The following is a 19,096-nucleotide window of genomic DNA, read 5'->3' on the forward strand; positions in this document are numbered from 1 at the left end:
TATTCTTTTAACACCCGGGCCTGCACGGGGCTATGATTAAAATAAATGCGCTATAAGTGCAAGTGTTATGGGACAAATACTTATGTGTAGCTTATTTGTTGAAGAGATCGAATCCATTGAGGAAGCTTATTTCAGATAACATCCGAAGAAATGTAGTACCGGTAATTAATATTGACAAACATCACAGTAATATTAATACTCACATATTAATGTTTATACCAAATAGAAATCAATATTTTTAGAATATAAGCCAAACAGTTAATTGTCTAATATCAAATGAATCTTTTACTGAAACATAATTGTAAAGAGGAAATGTATATCAAAAGTGTCGAGCGTTAGATTAAAGTCATGACAAAAATATGAAGCAGACTTTTTGTATCGCAGTAGAACTAGGCTTCTGGAACAGGGTTATGTTGCTACAAGATTGAAGTCATCACTACAGAAGTTTTATGGTCGTTATCATGAACTCGTGGATCATCTGCAGCATGAAAACTGATTTATTCAACGCGTCATAGTTTCCCTTTCCTCGTTTGTCTACCCCGGACTTGACTTTTTATTACTAACTCGGCCGGTGTTTCTAGAAAAGTAGAGGACGCTTACCCTATCGGTGCACCTGTTCCATGCTCCCAGGTTTTAGTGGAGTCCGAGTTGCTCATTTGCTTTTGTTACTTTGTATGTATGAATTTAGTTACTTTATGTTCTTTGTTGTGTATGTCTGTTTTCCATGTCTGGTCTTTGTCCCTGGATTACATTCTTTTGATTACCGCTATAACCTTGGTTCCCTAGACTACTCTTTCAAAAAGATTCCATCATCCCCCTCCCTTTTCGCTAATAAAACGGTCGGTATCTTATGACCCATTTAAAAACGTGCTCAGAGTGATGACAGACATGACAATAAGACATGATCACTTATCTTTTTGATATTGTTAGTATCTTTGTTTCATTCATGTTCAAATTAACTCCAATAATTCATGCCCTTTTTGTCTCCGATTCTCTCCACCCGAATTGAGCAATCAGCAGTCGTAGATCGGCGGAATCACACGACTGATATTATTCTGGTTATGTTCAAATATCAGTAAGTGGTACGCTAAGTATAGTAGATACTTGTATTAGTTATATAACTGCATGCTTTGTATGCATTATTTTGGTAATTTCATATTCTTTGTTGTGTATGTGTGTTTTCCAAGTCTGGTATTTGTCCTGGCCTGGATTACATTTTTGATTTCTACTAGAATCTTGGTTCCCTTGATCACTCTTCAAGACAGCGATTTCCAGTGTGTTTCAAATAGAAAGTTCACAAAACAAATTTTTGTGCAGACGAATCCTTTACATTTCTGTACCAAATGAAATAACCGATACTACAAGGGAATATTTTCGATTAACGTAAAACCTCTTGATAACGGGGAAATCGGCAACGTCAGGGTTTGCTATATTTGCAAAGGATACACAAGTACAGCGAATTGATAAACGCAGGAAAGAAAAATTAAAAACAAGGACCATTAACTAAACACTATTATTGACACAGTGATGGCTTTTTTTAACCCAAGATAAAATAAAACATTAGCATCCGTTCTGACAGTAAACATGGTCATAAAATATATAATTTTTGGGGATTTTATAAGTTAACATGTTTGCAGATATAAATTGCCGCGGTCTCAAAAAGAAAAATGATTAGCGTAATACATATAGTATTTGAAGTTAATTTCGCTGGAACCAGTTTTCGCGTTCTTTAGTCCACCGTAAAAATGGCGAAAATTAGTACACCGCAAATAATTGTAGTACTACGTTTACAATATTAGAAATCAACAAAGAATAACCGATACTATAACGCTTTATTTTCTATAACACAAACTTAATTACATGATACAAATCACTTTCTGTAATACATTTCTATAACACTATACTTGTTATTTTTCGATATTTGTTTCTCGGTAAATGTTATCGTCGACATATCAAGTCTTTCACTCCATCTCGGAATTCTTTCGATGAACACACATAAAGAAAGAAATTGATAGCGTAGTTGATTATTTCAAGTATATGGGAAGTATTTCGGAATACAGAGAACCAGGTCATATCAACAGCAAACAGATTAGCACCACTGTAGTTGACAATAATTCGAACGACCCCTATCGGCGAAACAAATAAAATATAACCAAACATTATTGATAATAACATAATTGTTGGTCTTGTGCTTATACTTTTATGAATACTGGAAAGTTCAGCCCTTTGTCTTTCTATTTTTACAAGACTTATAAGAATGACGGGAATTATTGTCAATAATATTGCAAGTGGACCGATAAAATATAACGTTACGCCGGCATTAAGGAAGTGACGGAATGTAGTCACCGACGCTGAATTATTCCGGTCATAAATATCTGGATTACAAATTCCATTACTATCAATTTCAGTAAAGTATGCATATCCAGCGTTAAAACCACTAAGGCTGAGGATAATAAAGCTCAAACCGATTAATATTTTCCTGTGTGTGAACCATTGCTTCACTTTAAATGGATATCGTATCGCAGCCAAACGTTCAATCGCAAGACAAGCTACAATCCATGACGATGTCATCTTTCCGGTTTTATGTATACCAAAATAGATTTTACAGCCGTATAGAGAAATTGACCGGATGTCGTAGCCAAAGAGTTTAACAATAAACATGTTTTTAAGAGGATGTGTAAAAATTACAGAGAGGTCGGCTACCGCAAGCGCTATAAGAAAATATCTTGAGCCGAAATGATTGAAACGGTGGGTGCTCATCACAATTACTGTGATAAGATTCCCAAAAACACCCGTAAGGAAGGCAATAGGAGTAATTACCATATTCAAATAGTCAATTAAATCATATTCGTAGCTGATACTTGATACAACAGTTGAAGTAATTGTTGAATCATTAGAGTAAATATCAGTTGTCAGGTTCATTTCTTTCTACGCAGTTTCTGAAAAATGAATAGAATAGAGTAGAATATGTCTGAAGGAATAATTCACAAGAGAGTATAACAATTATTTAGCAATGTTATATTTGTTTAATAGATCGAACAAATGAATTCAACGTCACATTGAAAAGACTATTTCACAATGAAAACAGAAGAAAACCCATGTCTGTAATGAACGTTAACAATTTCATCACGTTTGTAAATTACAATACTGAACAAGTATTTGGGTTCAATTGGGTTCAAAACATTTATTGATATAGACGAAAAATGAAAGAATTACCATCAGCTGTTAACGTAATATATAGTGATTCTGATAAAAATACTGAAATCAATTAAAATGCACGATCATTATATTGATACACAAACCTACAAACTTACTAATTTGAATTGGTTGTCTCGAAAAAATTTAAGGAGGTAGACCAAAGGTAAGGGACATAACTCTTAAAAATAATCGGAACGTTTGTATGCAACATTTTACATCCATGTTAAGTAAGCATCTAATTAACTTGGATTGATTTTATTCTGCTTCAAGCAAAAGCTTGAGACGCTTTGGTGAAATTGAATATGATTCAAGCATATAACTGATTTCAAGAGTTATGTCCCTTACCCTAGGTCTACCACCTTAAGTGTAAGTTTTTTGAAAAAATCAGAAACATGCATGTCAAAAAACCCACCGACTTTACAATATAATTTCATTTAAGGGTTGACCTTCAGAAACAGCATGATATTGTTGACTGAAATGTAAACTGAATAATCAGACATAATAGATCAACGATCATGTAGTATAACATCAGAAAAGTAAATATTTGACAACCGAGACTAACTCTGCTGAGGAACTGCTTTAAAAGCGATATAGGGTAGCTGCCTTAGCATTGATTTATTTTTGTGTTGGATATTTTGATTGTTAGTTTTAAACATTCGCCGTTTTGGTCATTTTTACTTTGAGAAAAGAAACACAGGAATAGTCAAATACACCAAGGTCATATTAGTTGAGCAATGGGAACTACGACACAACTCAATATCAACCTCCTTTTGTTTTACATTTAAAAGGTATATTAAGGAGGTTGACATTGAGTAAAGGACATAACTTTTTAAAGCACTTATATGTCTATCTAATATTCAACTTCACCAAAGCCTTTCAAACATCCATTTGAAACAGATTGAAAGAAGTCCAAGTTACCTTGATGTTTACATGAAATTAATGTAAAATGCTGAATACAAACGTTCCAGTGATTTATAAGAGTTTTATCTTTACCCTAGGTCTACCTCCTTAAGTGTAATATGTAATGAAACTATAAATTGTAAATAGAACCAATACTACAATCGTTAACCTAATTGATCGATACATTTAAGACAATAAGTTCAACAAAATTTCTGAGATAATGAAAATAAAGACATACTATGATTCTTGTATTGTTGTTTGGTTTGTATACGAGGTGAAACATTTGGTCCTACTTTATCAAGTTAAACAGTCCGGATTGGAAGAAAAATGAAAAAACCGAGGAGTCAACAGAGTGTATATTTATAGACAATTTTAAAAAAAAATTACGTACTTATAAAATGAAAAAGTTAGAAAGAACTAAATGGAACTGAAACGAACAGAAACTGCAGCACCAACCTAACTAAAAACTGATATTGATTTTTTTTAAACTCACGAAATCAGTGATATGTTTGTATCATATTTAATTTCATAAAAACCTATCAAGCTTCCGTTTGAAGCAGAATAAAATGAATCCAATTTAATTAGATGCTTACATAAAATTGACGTGAATAATTAGAATAACCTTAACAAAGTATTTCACATACAGCACCCAAAACAACATAGAAAATGATTTCTTCCCAAGAACATCATTCTATAAAAATAACGTCGGTCAATTTCAGCTAATATGAGCTTATTGCACATTATTTCGGTGAAGAAAGATATAAATGAATTTTTATTTCAAGAAAGACGTGTTATTAGATACCAGATCAAAAATCCACAAACTTACCTTGGTCGTCCAAGGGTCTCTCCAGCACAGCATGAAGTTATCTTGCGTGGATTCAATAGTTATCTGTTCATCAAATAATTAATACAACAACTATAATGAGTATAGACCGTCTCTTACATGAAATCACAATTATTGCTATCAAGGCAAATAGCTGTAGACGACATAAACTCTGAGAGGATGTCTTCACTAATATCCTATGCCATGTTGTTTGAAGTTGTCATGTTATTCCGTGATTCGATAAATTCGATGACGTCATTCTTACGTAATGTCCAATAACTGGATTTTGTATCTTTTTATATATGTTTTTCAAGATAGTTTCATACAATATAAATGTATTAATAAAATGCTTTAAAGATTAGACCAACAATTAGATCGTGTTCTTATGTTTTAAATATAATAATAGTAATAAAAATAATAATAATAATAATAGCAATAATAATAATAATAATAATAATAATAATAATAATAATAATAATAATAATAATAAAACAAACTTGGAAATTTGTCATTATACAGATTGAAATTAATACCGATTGTCATTATGGTCGATGGTCTCTTAGAAAATAAGCCTCATCTTTTTCAATCTCATTTTTGCTTTTTCGGCGAAAAAAACCTTATTAATGTTTTATTATCCTTTCTGTATGTTTTTCTCAAGGGTTTTTATTGAGTGGTATAAAATTAAAAAATACCCATACTATATTGCAAATTTCTACCACCTATAATCTAAGAGAATTATGTTCCGAGCATTTGTTAGTTGTCAGGGGGAATCGCTGTGCTCTTCGTCTGGTATACAGCAAGAGAATCCGTGGTTAAATACAATATGGTTATGTACAGGTTTTGTGAACTTTTACAAACAGATACTCTAAAAGCTTTTAATTTTCTTCCTTTTCGCGGCGGACAGATAAGCGGCGAAAAATAGTAAAAGTGAAATTGATTTTTTGACAAATCAAAGTTGCAATCATTACCTACCCCAAAGAACGTGAGATAAAGGATACAAAAGACACTGTGAAGTCAGCCTCATATCTTGACCTACACTTAGAGATCGATGGCAAAGGAAAACTATTTACAAAACTATACTACAAACGCGATGACTTTTCATTCCGTATTGTCAACATTCCTTTCATCTGTGGCTACATCCCTTCAACACCTGCGTATGAAGTTTTCATAACACCAGTCATACGTTATGCAAGAGCTTGCTGTAACTACCGAGACTTTTTGTATCGCGCTAGACGTCTTACGATTATGCTTCTGGATCAGGGTATGTTGATACAAAATTGAAGTAATCACTACAGAATTTAATTGCCGTCACCGTGAACTCGTGGATCATTACAGTGTATCCATCTGCACCATGAAAACGTATTTGTTCAATATGTCATAGTATTCCTTTCCTCTTTCGTCTACTATGGACTTTACTTTTTTAAATGGGTGTTTCAAGAAAAGCAGAGGACGGCGCACCTGGTCCATGGTTCTAGTTTTTAGTGGAGTCCGAGTTTACTTGTATTACTTTGTATTTTGGTTATTTAATGTTCTTTTTTGTGTGTGTCTGTTTTCCATGTCTGGTTTTTGTCCCTGGATTACATTCTTTTGATTTCCGCTAGAATCTTGGTTCCCTTGATTACTCCTTCAAACCGTAAAAATTGGTACCTGCGAGTATGTTCACTTGCAAGAATCCGCGAAAATTGATAAGTTAACAGTATTTCAATCATAGCAAGTTAGGTGAAATTCAACGAATGGGAAATAATGTGTTTCAACTGTTCGTTTTCCAAAGTAATGCAATGGCTCAATACGAATGGACATGTTTACATTGTGTCTCACGTTTAAATGACTATGTATTCTTGGACGAAGCTCAGCATACCGTATAGCGGGAAATGGTTGCAAGTATCTTATATGGGCTACATTCGCGAAAAAATGATACCCTTACTTACAGAGCACAATGCGAATTTTGTCATCCGCTATACAGTAATTTGATTGATTTCTCTAGTATGTTTTTCCGCATGTTGTAACTACATTATGTCACAGATGTCTATCTTGAGGACCGGAATGATAAGGGGTCTCTTCTTTCAGGTTTTTAAGTTGATTCATATCGAGTATAAACATTTCTCCGAATCATAGAATAAGACTATATCGTATTATTTCATGAGTGACCGGTTATTAATTGGTACTATTTTCTAACGTTCTCTCAGAATGGAATCGGGGTCTCAGTTCCTCTAATTATTACCGTTAAACGGACTTCGTCCTCTATTTTCAATGCCTCGGGCATTCTGGAGTCGTAACTAAAAAAAGGCAAAGAGGCTGATGTACTAAATCTTAATCGTCTTTCACAAGAACATATCATAACTTTTAAAAGCTGCAGAATAAAATAAAACCATGTTATTTTCAACGTTGTCTTTCATTTCTGTAGCAAATACTACGTCAAACAGATTATGACAGCATTTAACATAAAAATTAGGACACAACACACTTAAAAGACTAATCGTGTATACTTCCTTAATTAGACACATGTACATGGTGTATTGTTGTAAATACGTGTATAGCTTCTGTGAACGATTGTCCCAATTTTGTTTCAGATTTTCAGATATATTTTAAACAGCATATCAAGAAGTTTGTTTATGACAAAAACAACTTATACTACAAATTTTGGTATGTATTTTCTAAAACTTTTATAGATTTTTAGATTGATTTTAATTAAATGTATTATTTTAAAGTTGAAGTTATTTATTCAACAGTAAACTCCAGTTGCACAAGCCAACAGTGAAACATCCCTGTGAACAATCACTTATTTTTGCCGGGTACTAATAAATAGAGAAAACATTTGTAAACACATAAAGCTATCAAGCGAAAGAACAACTTTTTTAAATATTGGTTTTTACAGCAATTATACACTATTTTTCAATACATTGACATAATTTTTGTTCGCCAAGTAGTAGGTCTTGTTAATTAAGTAGATTACAAAGGTGTATCATATGTTACCATTATGAAATATGTAACTGATGTTTAATTTGTTAAATTAATATATTAGTTTAGTAATATGTTTTTTTCTTAGAATTTTGTAATTGCTTTTAATTTTTCTTCCTTTTAGCAATTACTGTGTAATACAATTTGTACTAGTTCAGGGTTATATATTTAACTGATAAACTGTATGGAAATTAACACAATTTTTGATAAAAAATTATACACTACATACAGTTTTTCATAATACTATACATCGAAATTATTTGTTTTAAACGATTACATACTATCATTTCTCATTCCATGTGTTAAGGACAAATGAGTACATATAGTCTTATAAAAAACTTTATTCCAGTCTGTTATCAGTAGTTTAAGGCTTATTTTTGTGGTTGAAACACATGAGATCGGGTAAATTGAATTCAATGAGTAGGTACAGATGTGCGGCCCATTTCGGTCTACTTTTTATGTTTAGTGATATATGGAAAGGATAGGTATTTTAGTTGCAGTATATATGATAGGGGTTAAAATTTACAAATAAGTTATATATTTACACATGGTTATTAATTTGACATCAATTAAATCATCCATAAAATTGTCAAAGTAAATAAAGATTAACATTTATATAGATGATGCCAGATTGATAGGCAGGAAGGGATCCAATTAAACCTGACACGATAATGATGTCTTTAGATACAATGTCATATGTTATGACCAGCATACTAAATAATCGATTACTGCCAGTTATCCTCGTGCAAATATTTTAATTTTCAAGATACATTAATTTTACATACTCTTTATTTTTTAGGGAAGGCGCGCGTGTTCTATATAACACGGTGGATGAGATAAGGAAATCTAGCACAGCTAATACATTTTCATGTGTCATTCAGTGAGAAAATTTCCACACTATACTTGTAAGAGCTATAAATTCTATTTTTAGAATATGGTTTTTCCGTCGGTAATCTATTCTTTTTTTCGGGGAATCAAACGTGCACAAAAAGCTTCTTTAATGCCACTTAAAAACGGACAGTTTTGTTCTTTATGCAGGTAAGACTCTATACATTATATACAAGGATATGAAAAATAAAGAAAACTAGCTCATGTGCTGATCAACATTTACGACAGATAGTTGATATATATTTGTTACCTTTTGTACATGTACAATTTTAACACAAGAGAATGTAGTGTATATGAATTAAGACGTTTAAGTACCAATCTATATAGAAACCATGCACTTTCACTGATATGGGTGTTCATGGTGCAAATTAACAACCCTGCAAATAAACATATTGCTATATAATTTTTGTAGGACCATTACTTATCATGCATTATTATTATTCACCTTTGAAAGATTAAAAATGACTTAAGTTAAAATCTAACCACCCTAAAGTTAAAATCTAACCACCCTCTGCACTTTTGTGGTATTTTTGTCTGTTTTCTTTTTAGCCAACGCTCTTCATAACCAAATATAGACTGGAGTAGGTGACGTCTCCAATAGATGGAAGGAGAAAAAATATCTGTCGTTTAAAGTTTAAAAGTAAGTCAATTAATACACAGATGGACTTTCAATTTCAATCAAACTGAATAAATCTCTGTAAAAATTGCATCTGACAATGTGAGAAACGAAAAATAAACAAACTTGCGATGGAAAGTCATACATGAAAGTATTTCCCGTTACTGAAGAGTTGACTAAATTGTCTGACAAGAAGACAAAAGGTCCAGTTTTTTTTGTCGTCAGAGAGTAGATCTCGCTGTTTCTAGACAGAGGCAATTCCTGCAAATCTGCTCACCAAAATTGTATTCCTCATTGAAAATCGTTGTATGATAGCTCATTGTATAGAACAAACTATCAGCAATCTGTTTTTTTTTTCTCATAAATGTTGGGCATTAAATAATTTTACAGGAGAGGACGAAAAAAAACGATTGACGAGAATTACTTGCTGGCGACAACTACTCAGCGACCAGTAGTTGTAAAGTTTGTTTTCTGAAGGGTTATTCTAAAAAATACACATGCAGGCAATACAGTTTAAAAAAAACACGAACCCACATTCAACCATACAAATTATGAGTGTGACTGTATATATATATATATATATATATATAGAGAGAGAGAGAGAGAGAGAGAGAGAGAGAGAGAGAGGAATGACCCGGCCAGCCAAAGCTATATTTTTATATAGCCTAGCTGGCCGAGTGGTCTAGGGCGCTGGACTTTGTGCAGGCGGTGTTGCCAGAGATGTCACAGCGGTACAAGTTCGAGTCCCGCGGAGGGAACGACCACAAATTTGCATAGCAAATTTGACAGTTCTAACATCGTTGGGAATTTTTCAGACCTATCTATACGTTTACATATCTTCCCTGTATCAATTTGATCCGATGGAGCAGTGTAGCGAATAGAGTCGTCACATTCTGAGACGTTGTATAATATTGATTTGTTGTGACATGCATCATTAATTTGATCCTCTATTCTACATAATAACACCTAAATGAACTGTCCCGCACTACCATACATCGTGTACTAAGTTACAGCCCTAAATTAATCCTACGAGGAGGAATGACCCGGCCAGCTAAAGCTATATTTTTATATAGCCTAGCTGGCCGAGTGGTCTAGGGCGCTGGACTTTGTGCAGGCGGTGTTGCCATAGATGTCACAGCGGTACAAGTTCGAGTCCCGCGGAAGGAACGACCAAACATTTGCATCGAAAATTGACAGTTCTAACATCGTTGGGAATTTTTCAGACATATATATATATATATATATATAGACCTGCTACAAGTCTCTGCAATATATATGTTCTTTGATTAAATATCATTACTATCAAATATTAGTTCACTATCTAGCTGCAGTAATGTATTGCAGATAGATAGTGAACGAATATTAAATAGTAATGATATTTAATCATATAACTTATATATAAAAGAGAGACTTATGTCAAGTCTAGTTATATTTGCACGGATAAATGAGAAAGTGCATACATTCTAAATACCTGGGAGAAATCAATAAAGCATGATAATACTATAAAACAAATCCTGCTACTCTCTCTATAAACTTGTCATGAAACGCCTCATTTATCTTCTAGTGGAAAGATAATTAATGAAAAATAAAGAAAGGAAAAATTTGTTGGAGCAACCTACATAGTGAAAGTGATATTAATTTGACTTAAGGAGGTAGACCTAAGGTAAGGGAAAAAACTCATGACATCAGTGATATGTTGGTATCATATTTAATTTCACCAAAGCCTCTCAAGCTTCCGTTTGAAGCAGAATAAAATAAAGTTAATAAGTTAATTAGATGCTTAATAAGATTGATGTGAAATGCTGAAAACAAACGTTCCAATGATTTTTAAGAGTTATGTCCCTTACCCTAGGTCTACCTCCTTAAGTTTATTCCGAAATAATGATGTTTCCCCTGATAGAAGTTTCTATATCTGTCCAAAAACAATAATCCTTAATAGGATAATAATGATAGGTGTAACTACTCAACATTACATTAATTAATTGTTTATAACTTATCTTTTTCTTGACATTCTCTATAAAATATATTGTTTTTAATACAAATTCAAGGTTTTTTCGGTTTCCTAATTGAAAAACAAATATGAATATGTTCCCAATATAACAAGGATAAGGTAGTTTTGGAAGAGCCCCCTATATTAATGAGTGGTTAAGTTATATGGCACGCAAAACAAAAATAATAATACTGCAATTGGGTTCATTGACCGCCTGTGTATCTAATAACAAATCTGGTTTCCAACAATTACCTATCATTAATGTTATTGGATATCGCTTTACATGAAAACTGATTGATTCAACGGGTCATAGTTTTCCTTTCCTCGTTTGTCTACCCCGGCCTTCACTTTTTATGAGCAACTCGGCGGGTGCTTCTAGAAAAGCAGAGGACGCTTACCCTACCTAGTTCATGCTCCCAGTTTTTAGTGGAGTCCGAGTTGCTCATTTTCTTTTGTTACTTTGTATGTATGATTTTAGTTACTTTATGTTCTTTGTTGTGTATGTCTTTTTTCCATGTCTGGATTACATTCTTTTGATTACCGCTATAACCTTGGTTCCCTTGATTACTCTTACATCAAGCTCATTTCTTTACTATTTCAGTAAAGAGATCAGAACAATGACAACTCAGTTAACACATCGTCGTGTACGTTTAGTTTCTGAAAGTAGTGAATATTATTCATCTGGAGACGAGTTTGCATATTCAGTAGAAAAAGAGGCAGTCTTAGCCTATCTCAAACAACATGGGTCCACAGTATTGCCCAACAAGTCAGCAGAGGAGAAACATGATAGTTCTAACACGGACCCAATTACATTAGATGTATTACTGGAAGATTGTACAAAAAATGTTGAGCAAACGTTAGATGCACTTTCACAAGAAGGTTCATTGTCAGATACAGCGACTGTATGTTGTAGTGGAGATGAATTTTGTAAAGAAGAGGACTTCTCGTCAAGCACAGTATTTGCTTCGTCAAACGAGAATACTACTTATGGTAAAATTTTGAAACAGCAGCCAAACAATGATAAGCAAATGATAAATGACGTCACAAGGTCAAGGGCTAAACCGAAATGTTTCCTGTGTTCGAATTTTAGCTCACGAGTTAAAGACGGTAACACGCTATCAATAGGAGATCATATTAAGTTTGGAAGATATTCTCCTACGACAAAATCTGATAGATTCTTGCGACAAAAACTGAAAGGGAAGCTAGGTTTCCTTTATTATCACCATGCAGTGGTAACTGAGATTTGTAAGGCAAAAGACAATCTCATATCTCTTTGTGTTGTCCATTTTACAAAAGGTAGGAACGAAGAAGGCCAATCAGAAATTAGAGTACTTGAAGAACGCATGGACGATCTTGATCTAAACGATGAATTTATATTTAAAGTTGAATATCATGACAGCAATTCGTCCATTGATGACGTGTTATCTCGTGCTAGAAGTTTAAAGGGAAGTAAGTCGTACAGTTTGTTTACAAATAATTGCGAGCACGTGGCGATGTGGTGCTGTACTGGAATAAAAGTTAGCTTTCAATGGGACAATAAGCGTGATTCTGTAGAAATATGGTCAGTGTGGTTTTCAACATTTTTAGGTAAAATACCACATCTAGCCTCCGTAGCTGATGATATAATTACAGCAACTAGAGCTTTATTTACTAAGGTTTCTACAGCTGCTATAGTATCGTCTATGTGTTTCCCAATTCTTGCATTCATCGTTGAAGCTATTATGTTAATAAGGCTACTTCAGGAATTAAAGACGCAATTGAAACAGAAGCTGATCTGTTTGAATTGCTACTCAAAGAAGAGAACACGTATCACCGCTAAACTTGTAGTGGGATTTGTCACTTCCATTGCACTTATGTTACCCACAATAAAATATGCACTTCCAATTATTGGAGTTAGCGTATTAGCATTGGTTGTATTGCCATGGGCATGTGAAAGACTTATAACAAAAGTTAAGTCAAAGATCAATCCAACTTCAGTTATTCCAAAAATGCCAGTTCAGACATTACATGATATTCAACCAGGGGATGTTCTGACTGTCTATGAAGGTTTTTCAAGCCACGACGTGTTAGTTGAGAAGGTTCAACTCAGACAGAGAGATCAGATGCCAAACATAGCTACAGTAGACATAATCCACTATGCATTTCAAGGACTTCTCGGCACGAGGACCATTAAACAGGAAACGATAAATATCAAATTGGATTCAGACTACTTGTACGTTTATGATTTCCCTGATGAAAAGGTATTTTCTAATGACGCAGCGGTGACAAGAGCTATAAGAAATATAGGAGAACAGAAATTCAACATGTTTACGAACAGATCAAGTCATTTCGCCTGGAAATGTAAGGTAATAGTTTCAAAACACATAGGTTGGGGTTGAAAAGGTGTGTATAGAGAGGAAATATATTAGTCCATGGGCTGGGAGGGTGCACCGTGCACGCCCACCCAACAACATCATGGTGATTTTAAGGAACTTTATACTGCCCGTTACCGAATCAATTTGTCGCCAAAGAATATTCGCGGATTTTTTTTTCAGTATAAGCCTATATGTGTATCCCACTGGGTTAAAAAGCCAGGATTTATATGACTCAATTGTTTGAGCGTATAAGCCTTCCTGAGATAGCATGTGTTAGCAAACGAAACCAATTTAGGTAGCATTATGTTACCAAGTGTCTCAGCTTTACATTCGTACCAGGAAAGTTGCAACAACACTTACGGTTTAGGGGTAAAATAGAAAAATATACTCCTACCCCACCAAAAAATCGCTTAAATTGACATATTTTTCTAAAGTATTTATGCTTCACTAAGAAAGTGTTACCGCAAATCATATTTTGTTTGATGAGTGGGGGTGCACGGAGATTATCTCAGCCCACGTACTATATGTAAATTTTGCGGGAAAGTATTCTTTCAGTATTTCAATTAAAATATCGAAGGAGAATTTGTGATTACTTTTTTTTCGGTAGCACTTATATTGGTACATACTCGGGCTTCATTTAATCATTGAATATCTTTTTTTATTGTAACTAGTAATAGTACAATTATGTAGAAAATACACACAACTTAAACAATCGAGCTGGTAAAACGCATAGCTTAAACAATTGAGCTGGTAAAACGCATAGCCATAAGAATTTTAAGCTCTATTAAGGTAACATTTGCAAGCGATGGGTAATTTAGCATTCGATTCAGGATTAAAATAACATTTCAGTGAATATTAACGCGCATCTGCAGACAATGAATAAAGAATCAGAAGCAGTTAACTTTCTTAATCGTTTTCCAGGTTTTACCGAACGTGACAGTCGGAAATGTTGACAAGCGTCAGGTTCACAGAGTCAAAGATGTAAATGCCGGTGATGTCATACAGTTCAAGTATTGTTCACTGCCACATGTTGCAATTGTATCTTATGCAGATCAATACACCCCACTAGATATTATTACAGTCGAATTTATTCATGTTGACAAGAATGGAAAAGTATGCCGTGACGTCAGAGAATTCGATCTAGACGAAAGCTATGTCTTTGTTCAACAATACAGTGATGGTACCGTGGAGGATAATACTGTTGTTTTAGAAAGAGCACGCAGTCAAATTGGTGAGGAATATGGTGGTTCATGGGTATACAAGTCAGCTCGATTTGCCATAAACTGCAAACAGAAAGAACAATCAAGTTAACAACCATCTGTTTATGTGTGGTTTGACAATGCACTCCTTTACACATAACAAAGTACAAACATCAGAACAACATGAATATACCCCCGAACAGTACACGTACATGGTGTATATGTACTCAGTTTGTTTCATACACAAGCAATTCTGGATTAATGAAATACAAAAATTAAATCAAGTCATAAAGAGTGTCAACAAATTAATTTTAAAGCCACAATAATCAGTGTTGAAACATATTTCAATCATGGTTTGTAATAAAGCAATCAGTTTTTGACTTCGAGACATCAGAGTTAATTACATGTAACCTCGAAGTCCTATCGAGCGGACTGATAGATTACCTCGAGTTATCCGAGGTTTCGATTCATTCGATGTAAAATTGTATTTGAGTAAGGGGAGTTTTGCTGGGACTTTGTAATTAGTTCGAGTTATACAAGATTTCGACTAATCCGAGTTCGACACATCGAGGTTCGATCGTACGTGATATATGTGTACTCAATTTGCGAATATTTTAAGATACAGCGTGAAAACTATATTGTAGAAGAAATAGTACGGCCTCACAAACCAAAAATCAAACTTGCTATTCCTTAACGAACTCCACGTACAACTGAAAAGGGTTCGAAAGTTTTTTTTTCTTAAAAATCAAAACACAGATATTTTATTTTCTTTGATATGGAAACTGTTGCGTATAACAATTCAATTAATGTGTATTGCCTTTCATGTGATCATATTTGTTTAAAGTAGTGTATTAACAACACACATTTAACATATGGTTTTTATTGAAACCATTAAAATATACATTAATTAAAAATGTCGGGGTCAATTTTCGAAAAGCATACTTCGGTGTTATTTCTTTCAAATTTCAATTCTATATTTATCTCATTCAAGGTAAACTATAGTAGACGAAAGTGAATGAATAGGTGTAATAATGATGTTACATACAATTATTACATGTATACGTTTTGTAGATATTAGTTTTAAATAATCGCCTAAGGTTTATGATGGTGGTAACGAATGTTGAAATGTTATGTCAAAACAGGGATACATCGAAGGGAAAATAACGACGCTGTATATAATTGCCATAAATAAATATTTTTGTTGTTTTCTTTGTAGCGTCTGTTTTCGAAAGTCAAGTGCGTTTACATATAGTGTTCAGGCCACACCATAGTTCTACATTTGAGAAACTTCGAATAATGCGAAATGTATTTGTTGTAGATTCTCTGAAATATTTATAAAAACACATTTAAATTTCATATTCAAACATCATTGCAAATAAATATTTAATTTACAGTTTCATCTCATTAGTTACATGCTACATAGCATTTACATATTTATCAGTAATGGTTAGACGCAAGAAAGAAAATGGGCGCCAAAGTCAGTTAAAAAATATGCTCCTCAGCAAGTAAAAAAGCGCCATCAAATAAGTATTGAAAAGACAAGAGACAATTTTTTTTGAAACGCTCAGACACATGTTTGTGACGCTGCAGTCTGATTGTTTCATATAAGTTAAGCATATAAGCAAGTCGGGCTCCAGAAAGTTCTAACCTAGGTATATATAGATGTTTATTTGGAACAAAGCACGATTTTGTAATGCATACGTAGGTACATGCACCATTTACTACTTCAGAACCATCGTTAAAGATATGTAGTTGGGCGTTTAATACATCTTGACTGGGTTCAAAGCTTCTAGGAACAGATATCCTCTCCAGCTCTGTTTAAGTTGTTTACCATTGTTACCATTCTTCTCGGCGTTGCGTCGATATTTCATTATCCCAACTTAGCTATTCACGACACCGGTGTCGAATGATAAATTTTGCTTTCAGTGTTACAAGTGTCAAAATTATTATAATAACAAAATAATATTCAGATTACTTAAACATAATTAGTCCATTATACAATGTTTAGTAATGATATGATGTCATAACATTTTGTTGATATAGATGCAAAAACATGTCTTAGAACTGTGCAAACACATTTATAATAATTCATTTCCACTTTTAGATAAAAGTCTGGAGATAGATTATTCATTGATAGACCAAATTTGTCTCTGAAAAGGCACAATTTATCTTGTGAAAGGTACACACATTCAATAAATACCATTTTTTTTCCTTTCGAAAACTTAAAAAGAAAGGAATAAAAATGTTCTTAGAGGGACTATTCAAAAACAGAATTGATAAAGTATTTTGCCAAGAGAGTGCATAAATTAATAACTACCTGTTGTTTTGCATAATAATACCAAATATAATTGTATATAATGATAGATTCAATGTATGGTCAAAAATTTTAATTAACTATTGTTAAAAGTATCCCAAAAAGGTTTTAATTTTACACATTCAAAATATTCGTGCTCAATACTTACTACTTTATTACATTTTTCACATTTATTATTGATGACAAATTTGAAGTTCGATGGCAAGCCAAAGTGGACAAAAATGAGCATTTTCTAATATTAAAAAATGACTTCTTTAATATTACAAATTCATTTTCTAATATTACAAATTAGATTTCTTTTATCACAAAAACTTTTTGAATATTAAAAAATCATTTTTAATATTAAAAATTCAATTGAATTTCTAATATTAAAAAAATATTTTGAATATTAGAAATTGATTTTCTAATATTAGAAAATGGATTTGTCTTATTCAATGACGATTTTTTTAATATTAGAAAATCATTATGTAATATTAAAAAAATGTGACTGATTTTCTAATATTACAAATTCAATTTGTAATATAACAAAAGGTGTGATATTTTATAATATTACTAAATCAGGCATTTGTAATATTAGAAAATGAATTTTTAATATCAGAAAATGAATTTGTAATATTAGAAAATGATTTTTAATATTACAAATTCATTGTCTAATATTACAAATTAGATTTCTAATATCACAAAACACTTTTTTAATATTAAAAATTCGATTGAATTTCTAATATTAAAAAACGATTTTTTAATATAAGAAATTGACTTTCTAATATTAGAAAATGGATTTGTAGTATTCAGTTGCGATTTTTCAATATTAGAAAATCATTTTGTAATTTTAATATTTGTAAATTTAATATTACAAACTGTGTGATATTTTATAATATTACTAAATCAGGAATTTGTAATATTAGAAAATGAATTGTTAATATTACAAAATGAAGTTCTAATATTAAAAAATCTTTTCTAATATTATAAAAATGATTTTATAATATTAAAAATTCATTTTCTAATGAGTAACAAACCCTGTATCGTTAAGATAATATTCCACCTTGTTATTCTGTAAATATCGGCGTTTTGGTGACAAATCCTGCATCATAAGATGATGTCGCGCTTTCAAATCATCAAATCTAATAAAATAAGCTTATGTTAAGTCGGCAAATTAATTACAACAATACAAGATAAGCTCTTAGGAGCTTTTGTAACCGACATAAGGTACATAAATAGCTATATAGTGCATGCATACATGTAAAATACATGGACAAACAGTTGTAATAAGACAGACACTTACAGCACATAAACAAAAATAGCAATTGTTAATAGACCAAATCAAGCAAAGGAACTAAAAGCAAAAACAGGCAAAAAACAAAACAAAAATATGGTTTCGGGGTCGCTGCTCCAGGAACAGTCGCTGCAAGCAACACAGGAAGATTTTCTCTCCCAGCATGAAATCGTGGTTTTGAACTGATTGAAGTTCGAGCACTGCCTGCAGTGTTCGGGCAGAGAATTCCAAAGGGCTGGAACAATGTACCTGAATGTTTGTTTCCAATACCTTGTTGTTTTAACAGTGGTATCCGTAATAAGCTGCTGTATATAAAATTTTACGAATGATATTGTTTACATATTATATGAGATAATACAGGTGGAGCCGGATCATATAATATTTTAAAAGTTTCTAATGCCATTACTCTGATATATCTTACATGTAAAGTAGGCATCTTGGCCTGTGCCAAAAGATCATCATAAGAGGAGTTATAATCAACATGGATATACCGTAAAGCTCTTTCTTGTGTTTTTGCTATTTTCGTTGTAGAAAGAGGTTCAAATATTACAATTTGACAATACAAATGTGTGAAAAATAGTTA

The 19,096-nt window shown here is 32.7% G+C and overlaps 2 protein-coding genes across 4 annotated transcripts; one reads left to right on the forward strand and one right to left on the reverse strand.

The window, feature by feature from the left end:
* Positions 1–1,912: 1,912 nt before the first annotated feature.
* LOC148612050 (neuromedin-U receptor 2-like) lies at positions 1,913–2,922 on the reverse strand. Its single transcript, XM_088595355.1, has one exon. The coding sequence runs from the start codon at positions 2,920–2,922 to the stop codon at positions 1,939–1,941; it is 984 nt and encodes a 327-aa protein (XP_088451481.1). The 3' UTR covers positions 1,913–1,938.
* A 4,527-nt stretch (positions 2,923–7,449) lies between these two features.
* Positions 7,450–16,135, forward strand: LOC148612051 (uncharacterized). Of its 3 annotated transcripts, XM_088593152.1 has the most exons (6): positions 7,457–7,564; positions 8,679–8,917; positions 9,317–9,407; positions 10,948–11,046; positions 11,975–13,718; positions 14,649–16,135. In XM_088593152.1, the coding sequence occupies exons 5-6, from the start codon at positions 11,991–11,993 to the stop codon at positions 15,036–15,038; spliced, it is 2,118 nt and encodes a 705-aa protein (XP_088449278.1). In that variant the 5' UTR covers positions 7,457–7,564; positions 8,679–8,917; positions 9,317–9,407; positions 10,948–11,046; positions 11,975–11,990; the 3' UTR covers positions 15,039–16,135. The 3 variants fall into 3 exon arrangements, with proteins under 3 accessions (XP_088449280.1, XP_088449278.1, XP_088449277.1); XM_088593154.1 differs by lacking the exon at positions 10,948–11,046 and having other exon boundaries at positions 7,450–7,564; positions 11,975–13,713; positions 14,649–14,816; XM_088593151.1 differs by lacking the exon at positions 10,948–11,046 and having other exon boundaries at positions 7,458–7,564.
* The last annotated feature ends 2,961 nt before the right edge of the window (positions 16,136–19,096 follow it).

This window comes from Perna viridis, chromosome 7 (assembly GCF_037379345.1).
Source record: "Perna viridis isolate PV_CMFRI_1.1 ecotype Kerala chromosome 7, ASM3737934v1, whole genome shotgun sequence".
In the NCBI taxonomy this organism is placed as follows: domain Eukaryota; kingdom Metazoa; phylum Mollusca; class Bivalvia; order Mytilida; family Mytilidae; genus Perna; species Perna viridis.

Coding starts and splice junctions, on each gene's coding strand:
- LOC148612050 (XM_088595355.1), bottom strand. CDS start 2,922: ATGAACCTGACAACTGATATTTACTCTAATGATTCAACAATTACTTCA.
- LOC148612051 (XM_088593152.1), top strand. CDS start 11,991: ATGACAACTCAGTTAACACATCGTCGTGTACGTTTAGTTTCTGAAAGT. Junction 13,719..14,648: donor ATTTCGCCTGGAAATGTAAG/GTAATAGTTTCA, acceptor ATCGTTTTCCAG/GTTTTACCGAACGTGACAGT.